General features: G+C 38.1%; 1 protein-coding gene across 7 annotated transcripts in view; it reads left to right on the top strand.

Moving 5' to 3' along the window:
• GPATCH2L (G-patch domain containing 2 like) overlaps positions 1–23,825 on the top strand; it is a 54,647-nt gene extending 30,822 nt beyond the window's left edge. For 3 of the 7 annotated variants that reach the window (XM_081947967.1, XM_081947970.1, XM_081947973.1), the window contains 3 exons: positions 447–532; positions 11,723–11,820; positions 19,740–23,825. In XM_081947967.1, coding sequence (XP_081804093.1) covers positions 447–532; positions 11,723–11,820; positions 19,740–19,801 — 246 coding nt within the window. In that variant the 3' untranslated portion in view covers positions 19,802–23,825. Of the gene's footprint in view, positions 1–446; positions 533–1,321; positions 1,563–11,722; positions 11,821–19,739 lie in introns of those variants that run through there. The other 4 variants (XM_081947971.1, XM_081947969.1, XM_081947976.1 and 1 more) reach the window with 4 other exon arrangements.
• Positions 23,826–24,814: the final 989 nt, after the last annotated feature.

Genomic DNA, 24,814 nt, shown 5'->3' with positions numbered 1-24,814 from the left:
CTCTCTCTCTCTCTCTCCCTACATACCTACTGTATTTCTCTCTCTCTTTCTCTCCCTCTCTATCCCTCTATCTACCTACCTCCTTTTTTTAAAAAAATTGCCTCTTCAAAACCTGGGTGCGTCTTATACTCTGGTGCATCTTATACTCCGAAAAATACGGTAAATAATATTTTCCAATATTTTGGAGATATCTTGGAGATCTGGGTTGTGAAAATAAATCCCAAATCCTGATGTATCTTAAAAGAGGAGAAAAACATTTGGTCCTCAACTGGTTCTCAATTTGGGCTGGTGTGTTAGACATACAGTTGGTAGATGTGGGCTCAGAGTTCCCTATACTGGATGATACCAAAAATTGTCATACATTGTGTAGGATTGAATTCAAAGCATCTTTTTTTCAGATAATATAACTCGGCATGTTATTAACTGCCTGTGTTTTAAATTTATAGTTCAGTCCATTATCTCCACTGTATTCCTTGGATGTTCTTTCTGATGCTTCACACCGAAGATGCTCACCAGCACGCTGCTCAGCGAGGTAATCACATGCTTTGTTTTCACATCAGATAGAATGATACTTTTTTTGGTCAGTTTTGGAATATATAAGTCTGAAAACATACAATATATTTGTCCAAAATTTCATTTCTGCCATTTCTAAAGAGAATCTTGGGTGGATGTCCAAGATGAATAATAATCATGAAAGTAAATACAGGATTAACAAGAATTTTATAAAAGTAAAAGAGCTTAATATAAGAAATCATTAAAAGTACTCACTATAATGAAACACTATAATATTCATAGCCATTATTGTATGGCAGGGGTGTCAATCTCGATCCCATCGTGGGCCATATCAGGATTTAGTTTCCTCTTTTGGAGCTGGGGTGGGTCTAGTAATCATGGCTGACTGGATGGGCAGGGGTGGGCTGGGTCTGGGACGGCACTGGCTGGTCCCTCGCTGTCTCTGGGATGGTCCCGCGGGACAACTATCACAGGCCAATCCAGCCCGCAGGCCACATGTTTGATACCCCTGCTCTGGGGAGAAAACACCAATGGGTGTACCTTTGTTAGGACCAACCAAATATTTATAATAATTATTTGATCAAAATGCGTACAGTTTTAAAGAATGTTCAGTTGACAAGATGTTACAAAAACCAAGGGATAGGGAAGAAGCAATAAGATTCAAGAATTAGTTTTACTTTATAAGACCTGCAGTATGACTTTTGGGGAAGAAATGGCAGGGAAAAAATGGTTCCATGAAAAATGGAGGTGATGACCATATGGAATGAAAAGCCAGCAAGTAGACCGGCTCTTCATAATTCCTTTTCAGACAAGGAGAGGACTTGAGATCACCCAGAAGTACTCCAGACAGTTGCTGCTCATGAGGAGACTGCAAGACAGCAGTGCCTGGCCAGTTTAGAGATCTGCGAGATGAGGAAATAGCCATCTTGTTCAAAACACTTTTGGCACCAATAAAAAGACACTAGTTTCATATACCTCCTTTTCTGGTCACTTTTAGAAATTACTTGTTTAACTGCTTTTCACTTATTAGGAACCTTTGGATTGACAAGCCTTTCAGTACTAGGTGAGTTTTCTTCAGTCCATAGGAAAATAAGTTTCAAATATATGGGCTTAGGTTTTTATTTTTAAATAAACAGCAAAAGTATTGTTAAAACTTTGATTTTAGACAATTACAAATGGAATGAGGCTGCAGATAAATTTGAAAAAAAAAATTAGGAATTGATTATAAGAATCTTTCCCGTGGGAAAATGCCTTTGTTTTGAATTTAAAAAACCATGAGATTAGACTTAAAATTGGACACTAGAGGAAACTAGGAGCAACTAAAGTTTACAATTACTGGTAAATGAGAATATCACTTAAATTTGATTTACAAATACACAATGAAGAAAAACATTTTAACATTGGACATATTGTAGGATATTTTTGAACATTGGACCCAGAACGTAATTTTAAGATATAGATAGATTATGCTTAACATTTGTTATGTAAGAGAAACAACTTTTATCTGACAAGCTTACGATTGATTTGAAAGTGGATTTAAAAAGAGCAGACTACAAGAATGACATTGAAAAAGATACTACACAGAATATACAAAAGAAACCTGCTGATGTCTTAATGATTAAAAGGGATAGACAAGTAAGAAATCCAGAGAGTGACCTGGACAATTTTCCTATTAATGAAAAGAAATCAAGTTCTAGGACATTAGTTGAAGGGACTAAAGATCAAGATGCTAGAAAAGGAAAGAATATAAAGTTACCGTATTTTTCGGAGTATAAGACACACCAAGATTTTGAAGAGGCAAATTAAAAAAAAAGTTTTTGCACTCTGCAAACCTCTGCAAACAAAAATGGCCCGTTTCCCCCCCCCCCCCCAAAAGGCATGGATAGCTTTTAGGAGGCTTCCAAAGTGCTCCGGGGAGCGAGGGCGGGGGGGGGGGGCAAAAACGAGCAAAAAAGGGCATGGATAGCCTTTAGGAAGCTTATAGAATGCTCCTGGGGTTGGGGGGGGTGTTAAAATTGAGTAAATAACAGGGCGTTTTTTGCTTATTTCTGCCCTCCCCAGTCCCCAGGAGCTCTCTAAAAGTTTCCTAGAGGCTATCCATGCCCTGCACGGCCATTTTGGTGAAAGGGGCGGGATTTTGGGAGGCAAAAAATGCTGTAATCAGTGTATAAGACACACCCAGATTTTCAGCCTCTTTTTTGAGGGAAAAGGGTGCATCTTATACTCCAAAAAATGCGGTAGTTTACTTGATTAAGATAAAAATAAAGATGATGTTATCTCTGGTAACTCTTAATGGACTCTATTAACCAAATTTCAGTCTCCAAATTTGTTGCATCTTACTTATCACTTCATGTACTATATTCTATTTCTATTAATCTTTCTTGTAAGAATTAAAAGTACAAAATATTCAGCCCCCCCCCATAACACTATATTTAGCATAGTCTTTCTCAGTTAAATAAGTAAATGATTTTCCACTTCCACTAAATGAAAGAAACATGAATAAATAATTATCAGAAATCACAGTTAGTTTTGGTTGCAGTTCTCTATCCCATTCTATTTTACCAATCTGTTTCTCTTATTTTTATAGGCTGCCATTTTTTTTTTGCTGTCTGCCTTTGCAGATATATTATAATATTGAAAGTACTGCTGTCAAGCAGATCCTGGAGGGAGGGATCCTTGTATCATAGCCCATATTTTCTTTGCCTCTCAGATGGTTTATGATTCAGTTTATTTTGGCAGCGTAGTGATTACCTGGTAACCCACTGCTTCATTTAAACAGAGCCGCCAGCTAGAGTGTTGCATATGAGGCCACAAGTGTGCAAGGAGGAGCTCTTTAGTGTCAAGGAGATGGCTTTGTTGAGGTTTCCTTGGAAGATGCAGTTAAAAGACTGTATAAATTGTACTATAGCAAGATTTCTTTTCTAGATTTCTGTCTGTGATGTGTTGAGACTTCTCTCAAAGCATTAGAAGCAGCACTGGGAATTCCACACCCATCATTAGAAGTACTCTGTGTCTGTGTGTTTGGTGGCTGTTATCATTAGTAGTATAATTTTATTTTCCAACGTGAAGAGAGTTTTCTGCATTTTTTTCGTCTCTTTCCCTGGAGATGGCTGGTATATTAATTTGCTGTATTGCCTCCTGGCTGTTCCCAGGCTGTTTTTGATTCTACATCATGGAATTTTAATGGCCTGCTGCCTCTCGGGAGGGATGTGACGAAGAGCATCTCAGGGGCTTCTTTTCCTTCTCTTCACATGCCTGTAATTGCTGCTCTTTAAGGGCACAAAGCATTTACTAATCATGCTTGCCTATCATATCTTCTGTTTTGACTGTGCTCTGCAGTAGAAAACATGAAGAAGTTGGCACTGAGCACTTTTCTTTGCATTATTTTTTGGTTTTGAAATATGTGAACCGCATTGTGAGAGCAGACTTGATTTTCTCCCCTCCCCATGATACTGAGTATTGTCTAATAATGGAATGCCCCCTTTTGAGGATGATTACAGCTTTCCTTTACACAAGTAGCGTGCTAAAGCAGTGTCCCCCCCACCCCCCAACCTTTGGGCACCAGGGACTGGTTCCATGAAGAGAGGTGTTTCCATGGACTGGAGGGAGCGTGATTTTACATGCTGCCTGCATCCCATTGATAGGAAGTTGCTTGTTTGCACCGCCCCGTTTCTGGCATGCTGAGGACTGATGATGGTCCTCGGACTGGAGGTTGGGGACTCCTGTGCTAAAGCTCTAATTCAGGAGAAATGAGGTTAGCGCCATCCCTGTTAGTGTTCAGGAAGTCCATTAAGACCTGGCTATGGGAATCCCAAAGGACCAGTGAAATGTTTAGATGGCTCCCTCACTGTGGCTGATGTTCACTCCCTCCTGGGCCATTTGGTTTTTATATTTAAGTAAATACTGTCTTGTAATTTTAATAATGATTGTTTTTTTTTATAAATTCATTGTTTTCATAAATTGTTGTATGTCATCCAGAGTAATTTTTGTGAGCTAGATGGCCATAGAAATGTAATAAATAATAATTAAAAAAATACCATGCTTAATGATAAATTCCCAAGCAAAGTCCATGCCTGTTGAGATCCTTTACCTAAAAAATAGAGAAAAGTACAATTTTGGACTCATTGGATGGTCAGTTGAATGCACGGTAGGTGAAGATATTATGAACATTTGGCTCTGTCAGTGTAGGCAATGAAATGAATCCCTGGGACAATTACTTTTGTACTGAGTCAGACATTAAGTATTTTTCAGTATTCCAGAAAATGTCTTTGGTCTAAAGGAAGATACTATTTTTTTAGCCACTCTAAAATTCTTCACTTGTCCCTGCAGGTAGGTCTTTTAGATGGTAGTACTATGATACATGCTGTAAAGATGGAGGGAATTAATCACATGGGTAATTGTTAATTAATTACCCATACATTTTGATTATTAGCTTTATATGGCTGAGTTAAGGGGCAGGAGGAAAAAGGTGGAATTCTTATTTCACTGTCATTTTATTTGCCATTCTGGAGTAGACAAGCTTTTGAATTGGATGTAATTTTATACCTGGGCACTTGTCCATGCTGTATAATGAGTGATTTCCTCGATACAGATATGTGATTATTGAATTGATTGGATGAACACTGGTTTCTATGTGCAGTGTGCAGATCAGACATGGTTGTTCAGCTATCTGGTGTCATTTCAAAGAGGCAGAAGAGCTCTGTTCTCACTATTAACTTTGACCTTTGAAGGATCAGAAATAGCCCCAGGTGGTACCTCAAGGCTTAGAGAAGGTACCTTTTATGCTGCCTGCTGTGGATGCAGTGTGTACAACAGCAATAGCTGAGCTGAATACTGTCAATCCAATACCCTTGATAGGAAGTATTTCTTCTTAATGGTTCCTTTCCATGAAGATAGCTACGTAAATACGTTGTTTAAAAGACAACCAGTTAGTCTGTATTATACCTTTTTGTAGTACAATTCATATAATTCAAATTTAAAATATTTCAATTCTGCTTTGGGTACTTTCGGGTATAAAATTAAGATAGAATTATTTTTGTAATGTCTAGCATTCTGCTTTTTGTTTGTGAGTTAATTATAGACCCTTCATTTCTATGCATTTGTATGTATGTAGATTTAAAGGGTGTATATCTTGGATCGTTTGAAAACTCTTATTGTTGCTCAAGTTCAATATTTCATTACGAAAGGATTTATTTGTTGCTTCCAATGGAATACTTTGTGTGATTATCACATAACTTCTAAATGATTCTTATTGTTTACAGATGTTGATATTCTGCCCCAATGCTAAGGCTTTATTTGTTTTTCCTGCAATTGGCAGTGTGCTAATTCTCTTGAGCAGCATAAGAATGTAGTTAATTATCAGAACAGTGAACATGTTCAATGGTGGATATCTCCATTTCTCTTCAGCTCATGTATTAGTAGACCAAATATGCTTAAATCTAATAGAAATGATTTTGTCAAGGTTCCTACTAACGAGCCCAAGCAAATCAGAACTCCAAAATGCAGATCTCTCTCAAAGAACTTCTTTATTGGGCACATCATATTAGCACAATTAAATGTAAAACCAACTCTGATTATTTCCCACAGTTTCAGTATAATTAAAATAGTAAGTGATCCCCTCCCCAAATGTCACAGGTCACATTGTCCAATTAAGTTCATTGGCGGGCTTCCTAGGCACTCCTCTTCATTGTCATACGACACCTGTGGAGAAGACCTTGGGTACCACGAGATAAAGCGGTGTTGTGTCTGGCAGTGCATTCCTGCTTCCCCTCCACAATACTGTGTGGCAACTGAAAAGCAACAAAATAGCTTCTGCCAGGTTCGGTTTGAAGTTGACAGCTTTATTGTATTCTTCCTCTGCTAAACATCTAGGTTCCTTCCTTACAGTTGAAAGCAGGACATCTGAATTGAGACTATGCTTGTTGTCAATAACCATTGCTGCTGTTATTATTTTGAGGATAGTAAAAGTAGGTGAGAGAGCATAGGCTGGAGACTGTGCATTAATTTTCCACACTGTAAACTTGAGATACAATCTGTCATACCGAGGACACTTGGGATGCAAGCCAGAAGTGGAATAAGCCTTGTGTTTCTCTTTGTAATGCAATGCAGGCTTGAAATAAACAGTGAACACGTTGTTAGTCCAAGTTGGAGATCAATAGACTCTTGATTTTTTATCCAAAAAGAAAACAATCAATCAATTAATAAATAGCTACACAATTTATAACCTGCTGTATCTATGTTTACTTCACTGGTTACTTTTTTTTTCCTTTCAGCAAAGTATTTTTAGCATTATCTCATCTAACCACATTTATACTTCACTTTCCTTTTTTTTTAAATATATAATTGTATGTCAATATTCCCAGGATTTCTTTAGTATCATTTTGCCACCTAAAAAGAAGGCAACACACTGCATTGAATGACCTTATTTAAAGTAGATTAGCTGAGTTTATGATTATTTTCCTCCATTGCTTTTAATAGGATTACTATAAATCTATAAGTGGCATCAAAATCAATGTTTTGTTTAAGAGGGATATACATGTCCATCACTCATAGTACTGTCTTATTTTTTCATGTCAGGACTAAACCAGGCATGAATAATAATTATCTGGTCTAAGAGTGAAAATGTATAGGGCAAATGCTTCTATATTACCACAAAGGAGCATAATTAAAAACTTCTGCATACTGCCTTTTGCATCACAGAACTTAATATGTGGAGTAAGGGAGCCACTTGTGAAACAAATTGATTTCTATCTAGCTTTTTCATTTGCACTCTCAATATACATTGAGTACAATGTGTTTAAAAAGGGGAGCACAGCTGTAATACAAGGGAATGAGTACTTGAGTCTCTTGAAGTAAAAAGGCTTGAATGTGCTGCTTTATTGTGCCATAAACGTTGTCAAAATTTTTAAATCTGCATTTGTTGTGGATTAGTCTTTAATAATAATAATAATAATATTGAATTTATTAGCCGCTCCCTTTCCAGGCAGGACTCGGGGCGGCGTACACTAGAAACATATAAAACATAACACATGTGTACAAACACATAAACATACATATATACAAAGACATACATGTACGGAGGAGGTAATAAATTACAACATTTAGACAATTAAAACCATTTACATACCCCAATAATAAAACCCAATATACAATAAAAATTTAAAATTTAAAAGACAGTCGGGGAAAACGAAAAAATTACGGTTGAGCCAGGCCAGATAGTTGAAAAAGGTGGGTCTTCAACTGTACACGGAAGGAGCGGAGATCGGAAATAATCCTGATGTCATGGGGGAGGTCATTCCACAGGGCTGGGCCCATCACAGAGAAGGCTCTGCTCCTGGGTGTCGCCCCCCGACACTGTTTGGTGGACGGCACCCGGAGAAGTCCCTCTCTGTGTGAGTGAATTGGTCGTAGGGATGTGTGGGGCAGGATGCGATCCTGCATGTAACTAGGTCCTGAGCCATGAAGCGCTTTAAAGATCATAATCAAAACCTTGAAACGCACTCGGTAGACCACAGGAAGCCAGTGCAGCTCGCGCAGGAGAGGTGTTACAGGGGAGTATCTAGTCCTCCCCATAATCACCTGCGCGGCCGCGTTCTGGACCAACTGTAGTCTCCGAGTGCATCTCAAGGGAAGCCCCATGTAGAGAGCATTGCAGTAGTCCAGGCGAGACGTCACTAGCGCATGGGTGACTGTGCGTAGGGCATCCCGGTCCAATAAGGGGCGCAATTGGCGCATCAGGCGGACCTGATGGAACGCCCCCCTTGCCACGGCTGTTACATGGTCATCCATGGACAGCCGGGCATCTAGGAGGACGCCCAAATTGCGCACCTGTTCCATGGGGGCTAGTTGCACGCCCCCAATGGCCAGAGATGGAAGCACCTGGTTGAACCGGGGGGCCGGAAGCCACAGCCACTCCGTCTTGGAAGGGTTGAGTTTTAGTCGGTTGCCATCCATCCAGACCCGTACGGCCTCCAAACACCGGGACATCATTTCGATTAATGTTGCCCTATAGCAGTTTCTAAGGGTCAGGCAATTGCACCAGGAAAGGGTCTGGTCTTTTCTAATACTTTGTAATTCTGTCAATCATTTACTTACTGTTTGATCCTAATAGATAGATTAGTGAAGGCTATTTCTTCTTTTTCATTTGTGAAGCCCTTGTCCTAGCCCTTTATCTCAAGTTAAACACATGTAACTCTTCTGCATTCTTTGAGTTTATGTGATTTCCCCTTGTTACCTTTAGCATAAATGTGGAAGAATTTTTTTTTAGAATTTTTTTTATTGTTTTAATTAAAAAAACACAAAAAACATTCTTCATTACATCTTGTAGAAAGCATGTCAATTGGTTACAAATAAATTTTGTGCGTTACTATACATCCTTCATATTTTTAATTTACATTTTAAAATCGAAGATCTTTATGTATTTTACCATCAATGTACCATCATTCTCATTTAGCTATAATTATTTAAATATGCTTTTATCTAGAATCATTTGCAATTGAAGACACAACCACCTACTGGCATTCATTAGCTATTCCTATAAACCTCCAATAATTACCCTTTTATAGCATATTTCCTTTTTTCCCCAACTCACTATCTAAGGCTTATATCTAATTGCTTTTACCAATGCCAAGACCTAAAAAAATCATTAAACATTATCCATTAACATTTTCTTATTGTTATTATAGTTATCTAAAGAAAAGAAAACAGAAAAAAAATTTTTTGTCATTTATATCACATTTCCTCCCCTCCGACCCAAGAAAAGTTACATCTTTATAATAAAGTCTAAACAGAAGTTTGTTAGTAAAGTTTATACATGCCCAAGAAAAATTACCTCTTTATAATAAAATCTAAACAAAAATATATTAGTGAAATTGATAAATCTTTTCCCCAGGTCGCCATTTACAGTTTATATACAAATTATTTTTACTAATTGAGATTATTACTTCTTTATTATTATTATCATAATGGATTATTAATGAACAAAAACATTTTAAAGAAAACATTCTAAAACTGTCTAAGAAATCCTACATATTAATCACCAAAGGTTAACTAAATTTTGAGTTATCAACCTTCATCATCAGCCTGTGTCTTTCCAGTAACAAAACTGTCTTATCTCTTTAGCCAGTTGTTGTGTCAATTCTCTTATAAACTTCTTTATAAAGTTTTTAAAAACTTCTCTCCTCACTTTTTTGCTTGAAAGATCTCTCATATAGTTTTGTTGCCCTTGAACTGGTATTGAAATTAACATGTCTTTGATTATCCGATGTCTTTCTAAAGCTGTTTCTCTTCTTAATTCCATCATCAAATCCATATCTTGACGGGGGGGGGGGGGGGGAGGTAGAGCTCCAGATTATCAAGCATATAATAATCAGATTCACTTTTCCATGTTCCCTTCTTTCCACGTTCACTCATAGGTGCTCCATCTTCTCTTATCTTCTTTATCTTCACTCCCTTCTTTAATTTTTGAGGCTCCAGTCCCTTCATCTTTTATTGAGCCAGACAATAATCTTATCTAACTTCTTATCTAACCTCTCAAATCCTTCCAATATCTTTAGAATTCCATCCAAAAAATCCTGGTAACTTAGGGTTTCTTCATCTGTATATGAATGCATATTTCCCAGAAGAAAAGAAAAAGTTTAAAATCCACTGCCACTCTCGCCTTCAATATCTCTTTTCTGTATAAAAATATTTTTGTTTTAAATTTGCTTAAACATAAGATCCTTTAAATTTTTTCAAAAAAAGAGGGTTCTATCTTTTCCTTTCTTTCCCTTCCGTTGTCCAAAATATTCCACAAAGACACCTGCAAGAAAACAGTCCGTGTCCTTCAGCCGTTATCAGTCTCTATAGACAAGCTGCAAACCCTCTAGTTAGCAATGTCAACAAACTCAGGGAAAATAGAGCAAAGGATACTTTGTTTCAAAAAGAGAAAAAAACCAAGTTCTGGCTTCCGAATGGCAGATTCAACTTTCTCTTATTCGTATCAAGCTTAAGTAAAACAAAAATCTCTAAGTGTCTTTAATAAAATTTAATAAACAATAAGAGGAAGGATTATTAAAGTAAAAAAAAAGTTTTAGATCAGCCAAAAAATAAAGATAGCACAGATTAGGAGAAAAAAATCAATTCATTCACTTAGGAGAAACGGGAAGCATTCCAATCACTTCAATCCACAAAATGCTGTTATATAGAAGAGGAAGAAAAAAAAACTTTCTAAGGCAGTCCAATAAAGATAAATTTCGCCGCTTTGTTCTTTTGCTTAAAGGACTAATTTATCTTTTTTAAAAAAATTTCTTTGGGCAATCATTCTCAAAGAAAAAAAAATCTCACCAGCTGGACTCACTTTCACTGCCTTCTTTCTGGAGCCGTCTCCGACTTTGTCAGCCTGGGGGCTGTCTGTTTACCGCCGGCTTGGAGAACTTCCCTTGGGTCAATCAGGGACTTTGCGGTGTCCCTGAGACCAGCAAGGATCTCTCTGGGACGGTTTAGGTCCATATGGACCGTGCAGCTGGTAAAAGAATCAACGGCGGTCTCGGACTATCGAGACCGCACGTTGTGTCGTTGCAATGTCTGGCTCGTTCTCTCAGAATATTTTCCAAGCCAGATAATTTATAAATATTCAATCTAGTTTTCTTTTCTAACAAAATTCATTAATTGTTTTTTCATAGGATAGGAAATGTACAGTATCTCTGCTCTTTGGAAGGGTGCTATGGAAAACATTCCCTTGCTTTTGGTTCCTGCTCCCTCAGGAATGTAGAATATCTGTCAAGTCCCCTTTCTTTTGCAGGCTTTTACTATCCTGTATACTGTTAGCATGATTAGATGGTTATCCCAAAGGTGCTTTTTCAAGAGGCAACTGGACTTTTTCTTTGAAGACATTTCACTTCTCATCCAAGAAACTTCTTCAGCTCTGAGAGCTGAATGACCTGGATGATTGAGAATCTCCATACACACAATTAGATTGTTAGCTTTCATCTATGTTTTTCATTTAAAAAAAAACTTGTAAAATTTTGTTCGCTGCCTTCACTGCTCAGTAGAGAACCAGGCTATAAATCAAATCAATCAATAAAAAGAATTGTTCTTGTATTATAAAAATAGTGCATGGTAAATGCTAATTAAAAATTATCTGGCTGATGCATGTCCTGTTAAAAGAAGACCATCAATGTGATACTTGTTGGCTTCTTTTTCTAATTGGTATAGTTTATTCATTCTTTAGGCAGACTAATATACATCTGGGACCACCGTGCTCAAGGGACATCAAGAGAAAACGCAAACCAGTCATGGCAACAGCCTCACTTTCCAGCCCCAACTCAGGTAAAACTTTCTTCATTGTTAGTGATATATGGACTGTGGCAGGTTTGGAGGAGAAATTATTTGAAATTCACGAGAAAACCCATAGTTTAAGATATCAAACTGTGAGAGGGGGCGGTCTAGAAATCTAATAAATTATTATTATTAATTATTATCTGTCTTTTCAACTGTTTTTGACCATATTAAAAAGCAGGCATCTTATGGCAATATTGTATAAAGTTTTCATTTTTTGTACACAAATGCCAAATTTAATATTGGAAACTGCCCTTTTGGTAGTAACTATTGGTTTGCCAATGTTTGAGAAGTGCCTGATGAAAACGCAGATGTCAGCAGTAATTGGAGCCTTCGTAGCATGTTATAGCTCACAGAAGCAAATTATTTTGTATGGTAAAAGATGTATAAGGTGTACTTATGGAAACTTGACTCATTTTACATGATTCAGCCAGACTGCACAATGTGGTGTTGTTTCCCACAAAATTTGTTTTCCTTTAAGATTGCATTATTACCCTATCCAGCCATCAATTGTGGTTCCTTAGAAAGATTTTGATTTAGAAAAATAGGATATATATGGCTTTTTAATGTCAGTATCTGGGTACTTTAACTGAAGAGCATCATACTGAGTAGGCAAAATGATAATTGTGTTTGAAAGTACAGTGCTAGTTCTTACGTGCTTGGTACAGGACACTTGATGATATCCCAAGGGAATCTAGGCAAGTCTTTCTCAATCTGGTGTCCTCCACATATTTAGACTCCTGTAATTTATTTTGCATGGTGCTTATTTTTTTAAAAAAAGACCCATTTTAATAAAATCATTTTATATTACGAAATATATTACCATCAATGAGCAAATATTTTGAAATAACTGAGATAAAAATAACATACATAACATACATTTGTTAATGTCCTTACTGTGTTTAGGAGAAGCTTAGATTTAAAATACTCGGAGTCAGGAGTACCCTAAATATATTGTGCAGTGCTATCCCTATGACTTGAATAGGTCGGAAAAAATTAATAAATAATCATTTCTATAATGCAGAGATCTGTTCCCAGTGAAGATATACTTTTTTGGTACTTGTTTAATATAGGGGTATTTAAACTTTTGCTGGATTTTCTACTCACAAAACATACCATTCATGCCAAGAAATCTGTGCCAGGTTTACACATTGTACGCAGTTACTGTATGCAATCTCTTTCACTTTGGTTAACTATGTTGTGCAATGCCAGCCATTGTGATTTATAAATCATGGACTCTGTTAATAGCATGATGTGATTTCACATGACATCAGAACACAAGCAGAGGAGCCTACAGAAAATTCAAAAAGTCTCAAAATGTAATCATGTGATTGCAGGATGCTGCAATAAGTCATAAATGCAAGGTGTTTGCCAAGTACCTAAAGTGTAATCACATGACTATGGGTATGAGTAGTATGACAGTTATAACTTTGGGATGTGCCATAAGTAATTTTTTTCTGAGGCTGTCCTAATTTGAATGTCATTAAATGATTTATCATAAGTTAAGGATTGTCAGTATAATAGTGTTGAATTGGACAAGGGGCTGAGAAAGAGCAACTGATCCAAAGTTGCTGATTGAATTTACATGGCTGAGGATGTCAGGGTTCCAAGTAAAACCCCCAACTAAAGAAGACTCCAAGGCTAGCAATTCCTCAAAGATCCATTTTATTAGAGATGTCATATTGGCACATCTGGGAAGTCCCAAATCTGAAAGTTCCTGGGTTTTCCGCACCCAAAAGAAAGTCAAAGACCCATACCCTGCACCCACATATCTATCACATGATCCAATCAATCCACTGTCCGAACTGGAGACACCCTAGTCAATCGTATCCAGGTGCAGGCTGAATGTCCTTGACTCTCAGAGAAAAGAATGTTGTTATGGCTATGTGTCATCAACTCCTTGCAAATCCCCCCTTCCATTTTCCCAGGCACTAAATATGGCAGTCCTAAAGGTCCAAAGAAAAGATGGCCTCCAGGGCTGACAGAGGATAGACTTAAACTTCATATGTATTCATGTTGTATCTAATTTTATCATTCTGCTGGTGAAATTCAAACCACCATCAAAACCAGCTGAGGAATGGAGAAGGGGAGAGAGTCTGAAGGAATCCAAGAAAAGTACAGATGCCTAACATTTAACGTAAATTGAAGATTTCTGCTTTTAGGGCAAAAAATGATGATACAGAGGCTATTATATTTTGATCATGCCAAACTACCTCTGAAGAGTATAGCTTACATGAAAGGAAGACATTATGAGGAGATGAAGTAAAACCTTTCCTGCTGCAGTTTGTTTTATTCATATATTACTTAGATTTATATCACTCAATCACAATGAGTCAGATGGCTTACAGTATCATGCGTAACATAAAATCCAAATATCCTGTCACTCCCCATAAAACCAGAACCTCATAAATCAGATCTACCCCAACCACAATGAAAAACCCTCCCCAATTTGACCATCATCACTAGTGGTCAAATTCCTGTCAAGACAGGCATCTTTGTATAACTTTCTAAAGCTATAGCAAGGAGATGGCCAAATAAGCCAAAAGTGGTAGCTATAGCAATAGCACTTAGACTTGTATACTGTTCTGTAGTGCTTTAACAACGTTCTCCGAGCCGTTTACAAATGCCAGCATATTGCCCCCAATAATCTGGGTCTGCATTTGATGGATCTCAGATGGATGGAAGGTTGAGTCAACCTTGAGCCAGTCAGGATTGAACTCCTGGTTGTGAGCAGAATTAGCCTGCAAGACTGCATTCTAATCACTGCCCCATCATGGCTATTTCAGTAATTGTATAGTGTTGTACAATTACAATGTTGTACAAAGTCCATCTTCTAGTTATTGCCAATAGACACTTTTGGCTGATGTAATCTGCAGCATTCCCAATGGGTTGGACCAGATTGGATGGGGAGAAATTCTTGGAAAAGACAGTCCTTCAGGTAACCCAGTCCCAAGCCATGTAGGACTTTAAAGGTGGCAACCAGCACCTTGAATTGCACCTGGAAACACACCAGCAGCCAGCGCAGCTCACGGAGTAGTGGTGTTACATGTGCCATGTTTATTTATTTTATTTATTTCTTGGATTTCTAGACCGCCCCCTCTCCCAAAAAGGGGAGCCAGCATGTTTTATTACCCTTGTAGTTAACATCAGTTTTACATCAGTTAAACTTCCTGAATGCTCTTCAAGGGCAGCCCGATGTAGAATGTGTTACAATAACATATCAAAAAAGGTCTTTACCCACTATCATCAGTTCCAGTGTAGGTCTATTTACAGTTATCTCACAGTTAGGTGCATCAAAGGTTGAATAGAGGTGTAAGTTTCAGAGATAAACAATAAAATATCAGTAAAGCTAATTGAAAAATGCAAAAATCCATGGACATTTTAATCTTAGTCTCTAGTAACACAAACTAAGGGTTCTAAACAAAAATCAAAAGGGAAAGTGGACGTAGTGCCTTTATAGAGTAAAAAGTATAGATTAAAAACATTTTCAGTTGTAGGGACCTCACAGAGAATTTGGAGTCACTTTATACATTCTTTATGAAGTTCACATTTGACTGTGTGTAGGTGTGTGTCTGTGTGTGGATGGAGAGAGGGGGGGAGGGAGGGAGAGACAGAGAGAGAAAGAGAGAATATAACTTTTAGTATGTTTTACCCCAAATCGCTTTGATGTGCAAACTCTGCTTTTTTTGTTTTGTTTTTACTGATGCCCACTATTGGTTAGTAGTGTGTATGAATAAATGAGAGGGATGGATGATAAATCTGACTATAATCCTCACATTTAATTTAATCTCCCAAAAGCATGTAATGACAAGATTCAAACAGTATTAAATCCCTGCAAAGAGATCCGGTTACAGATCACTGGAGCAGAGGGCAAGGCAAGAAAAAGAGACAAGACAGAATTTATAAACTCTACGTGAAAAACTAACTTGGAGATCTCTTTTGGTTTCTGACTTTTTGGGGGTGGGTGGTCATAAGTTAATCTCTTTTTTTAAAAAGTGTAACGGAATGCTTTGTTATTCCAAGAAAGCAAAATACATTTCTGTATTTTGTGTGATGAGCATCCCTAGATATTGGACAATCCTTCCTTCTCTCTCTCTCTCTCTCTCTCTCTCTCTCTCTCTCTCTCTCTCTCTCTCTCTCTCTCTCTCTCTCTCTCTCTCTCTCTCTCTCTCTCTCTCTCTCTCTCTCTCTCTCTCTCTCTCTCTCTCTCTCTCTCTCTCTCTTTTTCAGGATAGTTGCTCAAATTAGCTTATGAACGGCGACTTTCTTTCACTGCGGATGCAGTTCTCTTTTGATGAATTCTTGTGTCTTCAGTAAAAGATGGACATGAATCAGAATTCAGACCCAGGTTTCAGTTCAGGGAGTTTATACAGGCAAGGATGTTCCTTCAGCACAGATCCCTGTCTGAGCTCGATTGCTCTCAACTCACTTGTTGACCAGGTCCTGCTTCAGTGAACTCCTTTATGCAACCTGAGTGCCCCACAGAGGTGAAGGACACAGCCTGAGCTGGCTCCATCAGTCAGCAGAACAAATGGGCTTGCTCTGCCTAACATCAGGCCATCTCGGATTCCACCTCTTTTATAGAGATGAGTGATGAAGAGAAACTCGTTCCGCTTTGCTGCTGTATTAATACACATCAGGGGCCAGCTCCCGGCACTAAATCATGCTACTGCATACATCTGTTATCAGACTCCTCACCAACGTGATGAACAAGACTGCAGATAGAGGCTTCCTCGTGTCATTCTTTATAGGATTTTCCTAAAAGAATAAATAGCTCAAATCTCTGCCAACACTCTGCCCTGTCATTGTGATGAATTTAGCTTCTTTCTTAAACATGCAGCAACAAATCTTCCTCTGTCATAGGCCCTCCCCCTCCCCCATGTATAGAAAGTTTTGCTGAATTTTGACTGAATTTAGATAGTAATAGTCAGTCTACTGAAGATGCTGCCCTCTTTCTATGGTGGAAGGGAAAGCGTCAATCTACAATCCCCTCTTTTAAAACCTTCACTAAATATAATGGTGTACTATTTATATGGACCTGTATTTTTTTCCTTTTTAAAATGTCTTTGATACAGGTAATCCTTGCTTAAAGATGGGTCATTTTACAACCACTTGAAGTTATGATGACCATGGAATGAGTGCTTTATGGCCCATAAATGGTCTGGCTATCTTTATGACTGGTTGCCGCATTCTGTGGTCACATGACCATGATTCATGATATTCTTTTGCCAGTTTCTGACATTTTTTTAGTGGTTTCCTGTAAAACAACAACACTACAAAACCATCCATTCAAATAAATGACTATAGCCCTGGGGAAGTAGAAAATTCCTCCATCACCAGATCTGCTGTTGAGGTCTTAATGTATGACTATCCATCTTTATTAACCCGTTGAGATTGCATGAGAGAAACTCATGAATGTCCTGGAGGCCATGAACTCCCAGATATTACTGGAGCCAATCTCCAAAGTAGGAGATTGAAGTCCCTCATCAGAAGACAGTGTTTCCACTTCAGTCCAGAGAGCAGTAATCTGGTGAGGAAGTCTGCTGGGCAGCAAGATGACTGATGTATCATTAAGATCCCAGCATAAGAGATTGGCACTCCCACTTCAATATCTTGAGAACAGAATTTTTGGCTAGAGATAATTTGGTGGGTATCCCCACACCCATCTCTGGCTTTCTTCAAATCTGATAAAGGATTTGTTACACATCTGATCAGATTTTAGACAAGGTGACACTTTTGCCTTCTTCTGACCAGGTCCCAGAAATGTGTGCCCCCAAAGCCTGCTATCTCCTTCACCATCAATTTGTGTTTGGCTTTATCACAAGTACACCTGACTTTAACCTTCAGCATGTAGAGACCAAAGTTCCCAGCAATCCAGCTTTCTGGCCTTTAAGGTGGAGCCATCAGGCTGTAAGGATCTGGCCAAAAGAGATAGACTAAGCCCTTCATAGCTTAGGACTGGTTTACTTATAGAACTGTCTCTCCCCAGTTTATGCTTGCCCTATCTGAACAGCAAGAGGGACATTTTTGGGGTACTACTGTACCCAGGAAGTGTCAGCTGGTGGGGCCCAGAATGATAGTTTATCTAAGTACTTGGCAATATTAGACCTTGGAGTTGAGCTTGTATTTGTTCATTGTTCATTGATGTAATTTTGAAGACACTGAATTCATAAGTGGTCCTTTGTCTCTATCTTATGATCTTGACCTATCTTTGACTTTTCTTCTCAATGGATTAAAAAAAATACATTGCTGGCTCTCTCTTTGATCCTTTTCCTGTGATATGGATAGGCACTGAGCACGGGTTAGGCTGCCTCACCAACAGCCTGAAGAGTTTCTTCCATCTTGTGTCACTCTCTTGGCAGACAAATTGTTTCACACCGCCTAGAACCATGATGGCGAACCTATGGCGCGCATGCCGGAAGTGGCACGCAGAGCCATCTCTTTGGGCATGGCAGCTGTTGCTCGTTGCTCTTCTGGGTTCTGGCGAGCACATGCGCACCGGTCAGCTGGTCTTTGTGTGCGCTAGAAACTGGAAGCTCTGCTTCCTGGTGTGTGCATGCGCGTACCGGGGAACTGCTTTTCTGGTTTCCGGCGCTCCTGCACATGCGCGCCAGGGAGCTGGTCTTCCGGTTTCCAGTGTTGTGCCCCCCGTGCGTGTGCGCACGCTCCCATTTTGGCACTCGATGCCGAAAAGGTTCACCAACATTGGCCTAGTCTGAATCCTATTATTATTTGTAAAGTAGTTTCAACAAGGGACTTATCCTGCTTATTTACATGCAGTAGATGTTTTTGAATGATCTTTGGAGCAAAGAAGACTATAGATAGTTCCTCACAGTTTTCATCATAGAATGTTGATTATTTTGGCTACAAAATCCAGTTTTTTTCAACTGGGGACAAAACAAGCACAACCCTGGATATATTAATACATAAAACAGGAATAACAGCTTGACTAAAAGTCTGTAGATATTCTCAGTCATCCAGGTCATGGTTGTCCCAAAAGGTGCTTTTTCAGGAGGCAACTGGACTTTCTTATTTTTTCTTTGAAGACATTTCACTTCTCATCCAAGAGCTTCTTCAACTCTGGCTGGATGGTGTGGAATGGAAGGATTTATACTCCTTACAGACAGCTGGTCATCTACATCCTTTTAGAGGGTTGTTGAAGCACTTGGAGGTTTATCTCTGTCCTCAGGGTCACCTGAGTAGTGCTGTTGGTTCCTGTAGTCTGCAATTTTTCTCTGGAAATCCATTCTTACTCCCACACCATTCAAATGGTGTTCATCCCAAATTGTATAGCTAAAAGTCTGCTTGGTGTGTTTCACTACCGCAATGTATAATAACAGGAAGACTTGCTGTAACTAGCAGAGCTCTCCAGTGTGAGTTCAGAAGTGATTTTCAAAAGCTGTAGAGCAGCATTTCCCAACTCTGCAAGTTTAAGATGTGTGGAGTTCAACTCCCAGAATTCTCCTGGCTGCATACAGAGGTTGAGAAACACTATTCTAGAGTGAGTTAATTCATAGGAGCTGTGAATGGCTTGATTTTTTTTCTTCTTGCATTTTGCAGTCTGGCAAAATGATGTTTGTGTAGTGACTGGCTGGACAGAATATATTGATCAGAGAGCAAAACATATATCAGTGAAGTGTGGCTTGCAAATATATTTCTTTTTAAAAAATGAAGCAGGTAATGAGATATTGTTGCAGAAACGTAAACTTTTTTTAGTAGTTTGCCTCCACTCTCATCCCAGACTGGTTGAAAAGAAATTAAGGGTTGAAAGGAAATTAATTAGTAACAACAGAAATGAATAAATGATGGGGTTTGGCACATAAATCTTGATATTAAAAATGATAGATTTTTTTATCTGTTTGGCATTACTTTTCACTGTATTTTCTTCACTCTTTATTGTTGTGTTCTAGCAGCTTTATCTATCCACATAGATACATCAAGCCCCGATCCTCCTGTGACCCACCAGAACTGACTCTGGAGCCAGAATCGATCCACCATCCGAAAGAATCATCATGGTCACTCCCAACAGCTTTTTAAAAAATGCCATATGAGGCGGTACTAAAAAGCAGGCCATTCTTCTATCGGCAACTAGTTCTGTTTTTTAATCTGTTGGACTCGAGAGTGTATCACAATTTTTAATCAGTTGCCTTGACTGGCAATAAGTATTATTATGTGACATGTCAATATTATTTGATTACTCAATATATCTTGCAAATCATGTTTGTATAAAAATGCAGATGCAATCCGTGTTGAGATTTCTATACTAGTAATGTTTCTATTGGTGTGCAAAGTAGTTATTGCACACTTGCTTCTTTGTTCTCAAAAGCAAACAAATATTGTGGATATGTGCAAAATGTTACCGTTTATTGAAAATGCTTACTTTTGTTATTGACCTCTTCATATTTGGATGTATCCATTGTACTAGAATTTCTGTATTAAACAGGGAAATGTTCTAACTGCAGTATTTTGAAGAAGCAGACTCTGCCACTCCAGCATGGATGATTTGAATGGAGGGAACACAGTAGATGTTTGGTATGGATTGGGTAATTTGAGTGCTACAGAGCAGAGGTCTCCAACCTTGGCAACTTTAAGCCTGGCGGACTTCAAGTCTCAGAATTCCCCAACCAGCAAAGTTACTTTTCTAACAGTGACTTGTTAGAAAAAGAATCAAGCACAATACAGGAAATCCTCCAGTTATATCCCTTCATTCAGTGATTGTTCAGAGTTCGGGCAGCACTGAAAAAATGAAAATACGACTGGTCCTCAAGACGTTTTGGCCATTGTACCACTCTTGTCCCATGTTTGCGATCTGAGCTTCTGCGTGTCTGGCTCGTGATGCAACATCACCGGGAACCATGTTACGCAATTGCTATTTACCAACCTACCTTATGTAAGGAAGCCAGCAGGGAAGGTTGCCAGTTGCTCCAGTATGTCACTCCCGCTCTTTCACCACCCTGCAGCACTCCCCTACCCAGTCCCAATTGCCATTATAACCCCAAGACTACCTGTATGCTGGTTCAATCCCTTTTCAGTCGTTCTTTATGTAGAATGATCCTTTCTGATTTTTTTTTCTTCCAGAATCACTGGAATGTCCTAAACTTGATTTAAATGAGATGCATTTCCTCTTTGAGCTCACTTTTCTATTTTCCCTGTGAAGAGCCAATAGAATGATAATTTCTGGGCTGAATTGCTATGTCAAGAAACTTTGAAATATGTAGTATTTTGAAATGATTGATAATGAAAATGGGTGACCAGCATGATATACTTTAAATAATATTTTAATAGACAACTGCTGTATTACCCTAATGTATGTTGCTGTATTACAGCCTTTTAGATAAAGTAGTTTGGAGACCTCAACTTTTGGGAGCCCATGCACACAACTGTTTTTAAAAGAGTTTTAAGTACAGTAACTGGGGTGCATTTGGGTCATTGTGGAACATAGCAGCTATGTTTGCCCTAAACCCCACTGCCAACTAACCAACTTCCATTTCTGTTTCAGGCTTCTAGAGCCTTTTCACAGGGGCTGAGCCATTGCTGCACCTGTCTCCCCTTCCCGGTTGATTTCTACCCCTCTGGCTCCTTCATGGTCCTCACTTAAGAGTTTGTCTTGATGACCATGACTTCTCATATTTTGCAATCTCTGCCTAGCATAGAACGTAAAAACCAGCTCAGACTATCACTCCTCTTGACAGTCTCCTAAGCACAGCTGCATAAATATTGCTTGGTTTCCTAGACACAAATAAAAAAATTAACAACAGCAAAACCATCCTCAATTGAGATTTCCACCTTTTAAAAATGTTCCACATTTTGGCTTCAACTTTTGTTGTAGTTCTCAGAAGGATGTTCATTTAAACTGAATATCTGTTGGTACAAGTGATAACACAGATATAAAAGTTTAAAAGGAATGGCTTCCCATTATTCTGAAGTAGCACACAATACAGTTGCAGTATTTTCCAGATGAGCTTAATATGGGAGAAGCTTTTAAATTTCTTTTCACATATATAAGTGGTTAATCTTTTGTGAATCACTTGTATATGTGTGTTTATATACAGTTATATAGGTGAATGGCTATTTTTTTTGAAGCACTGTTCACTGGTTCGTATTTTTTATTTTGTATGCTTTTCCCTGTTGCCCCTGTCGTGGTAAAGAGTCTTCAAATGTGAGCAGGACTGCAAAATAGTCCACATTTCAGGTATCAGGATTCATATTTAGGAGCCCGACAACTAGATGTCCCTATAATCAGTCCAGCACGCTTTGCTACACTATATTATATGCCTTTTGGTGCTTTCTTAAATCATCTGCCCTTCTCTGTTAGAAATCTGCTGCATTTAATGTTGACAAGTTGAAAATGATTGAGTGTTGAATAGGACACCACAGTAATACATTTGATTTGCACCCAATATATTAGGGTACAAAAACCAGAGTGAATGGGGTTGCAGGCTTGGGTGGATCTTGAAATGCAAGTAGGCAGTAATTTTCCCTTGTGGCATTTGGTGTATTCTGCTAACAGTTGAAATGATGCTTAGGAACAGAGAAAGGATTGGTATGTTTCATATGCTTTTGTAATGTGTTATGTCAATTGATAATATTAAAGAATTACATACAGAAATAAGAAATGTACTAATTCTATATAAATATTTGAATGCAAACAAGCACTGGTTTTGTTGATAGATTTTGCAAGATGTGGTGATATGGGTTTATCCAGTAACATACACAGTTCATGCATGCCTTACTAAAATAGTTAGTGATGCTGTCCCTGTGTCCAAGCCATTAATGCTAACCATGTTTCCCAAGCCCAGACTCAGATCTTCATTAGTAGACTCCTTATATTCTCTTAATACATTCCGAAATTGATTGTCAAGAAAAGCCCCTTTTAATCATATATAAAGGATGCACAAGTCAATTTATTTGAATGCTTCGTGAAGATTTGAGCGGCCTTGGGGGAAATCACTATCATAACTGTTGTTTCCAGATTAGTCATTTTATTGTCTCCTGTATAAATTCTCATAGAACTGAATGGAAGCTCCACTGTGCCTCAGATCCTATGCTGCATAATATACACTACACATTTAGACATGCTGAAGATCTTGTAAAACTCTCTGTGTTCTCAGATTTAGAATTGAAATTTCTCAAATAAGATTAGATTGGGATTTATAATATATATACTTCAATACAGTTTGATACAAGGGCACTGTTTGCTGTTTCATTAGTTTGTTATCACTATTGCCCTGTTCTTTCAAAATATCAACTTTATTTTGCATGTTAGTTGTAAAAAAACATTTGGAGCTGACAGAGTCAAAGAATATAGAAATAAGCCTAGATCTATTGATTTTCTTTATTATGCTTTAACTAACTTTACTTAAGAATTTAATAAAAGTATTATTTCTACTCATCTTTGGAAAAATGGTTTTCCATAAGAATGTTTGATAGTTACACTCATAGCTGCTACTATATTTGTAGAAAGATAATTATTTAGTAGCGCACTATATAAATAGGGCCCTATGAATTCCATGCAGAATATATTTGAAATCTTGGATTAGAAATATACGTATGTCTTTTTAAGAAGAAAAAGATACTGGAATAAAAACAAACCGTCAGATTTTACTTTAGATTACAGTATTATGGAGTTCTTTATAATACATAAAGTGATATATGGTACAACAAAGAGAAAGCAGCGGACCCTGGAATATCTATTATCATATGAGTGCAGAACTCCTAGGACCCTGACACTTTCAAATTCTAAGTGTTCTGTATTAAGCTGTGGCTGCATTCTGATGTCATATTTACTGATCTTTCAAGTTAGAGTTTCTATATCTACAGTATTTCAATGCTTTTTATTTCAGTTTTAAAACACTACTGTGATTCGGAAATCTTATCATCTGTAAAGCATTGCTGCTTATTAGATTGTTGGGAGTTGGTGTCTTACAAATTTAATTAAATAATAATAACAATAAATAATACACTTCAGTGATGGAATAAATGAGTTTTAAACTAGACCTTGTGCCAAATCTAATTATTAGTAATTACAGGATCAGAGAACTCCCATTAAAAGAAGTGTGCAACAACTTAATTAAGGCCTGGTTACAGATAATGAACGGGGGAGTCTCTCCAGCACCTTGTGCAAAGTTGATACTGTACACAGATGTCTCTTTCTAGATTAAGGTACTGGAAGTTTAACACAAATGATATATTTCATGATGGAGATGTACAAAATTACGCCTGGTGTGGAAGACATAACACAAGGTCATCCCAAGACACAGTGAAATATATAAAAGGAACTAACTGCTTAACATAATACACAGTTTATGGGATTTACTGCCAGATAATACAGTGCTGACCATTATCTTAGATGGCTTCAATCTGTTGCTGGTACTATGTGTACCCGAATTTACTCTACAGAAGGGATGTGGTGGTTTAGTGGCTAAGACACTGAGCATGTCGATCAGAAAGGTCATCAGCAGTTTGGCGGTTCGAATCCCTAGTGCCTTGTAACAGTGAACTCCCATTACTTTTCCCAGCTTCTGCCAACCTAGCAGTTCGAAAGCATGTAAAAATGCAAGTAGAAAAATAGGGACCAACTTTGGTGGGACGGTAACAGCGTTCCATGCACCTTCGGCATTTAGTGACCCCGGCCCCATGATCACGGAGATGTCTTTGGACAGCGCCGGCTCTTTGGCTTTGAAACAGATATGAGCACTGCCCCCTAGAGTCGGGAACGACTAGCACATATGTGCAAGGGGAACTTTTACCTTTATCTTACTCTACAGAGCCTTCAGCTACAGCTGAAAAGTGCAAGATGTACTGAACATTTCTGTGTAGAGCAAATGTAAGAGAAAGTCATTTTGCTTATAAAACACTCATTGTGGGGAATGAACAAATCATTAGATCCAACAGAGCTTTTCTTTGTCGTTCTCTGTAAATAGAAAAAAACGTGAGAAACATTCTGAAAATCAGATTGGTTCTCCCCCTAGAACGACATAACACT

The sequence above is a fragment of the Natrix helvetica genome, assembly GCF_964273705.1.
Source record: "Natrix helvetica genome assembly, chromosome: 1".
NCBI classification, from domain to species: domain Eukaryota; kingdom Metazoa; phylum Chordata; class Lepidosauria; order Squamata; family Natricidae; genus Natrix; species Natrix helvetica.
Note: the sequence above shows the minus strand (reverse complement) of the source record. Positions and strands in the feature narration are given on the sequence as shown.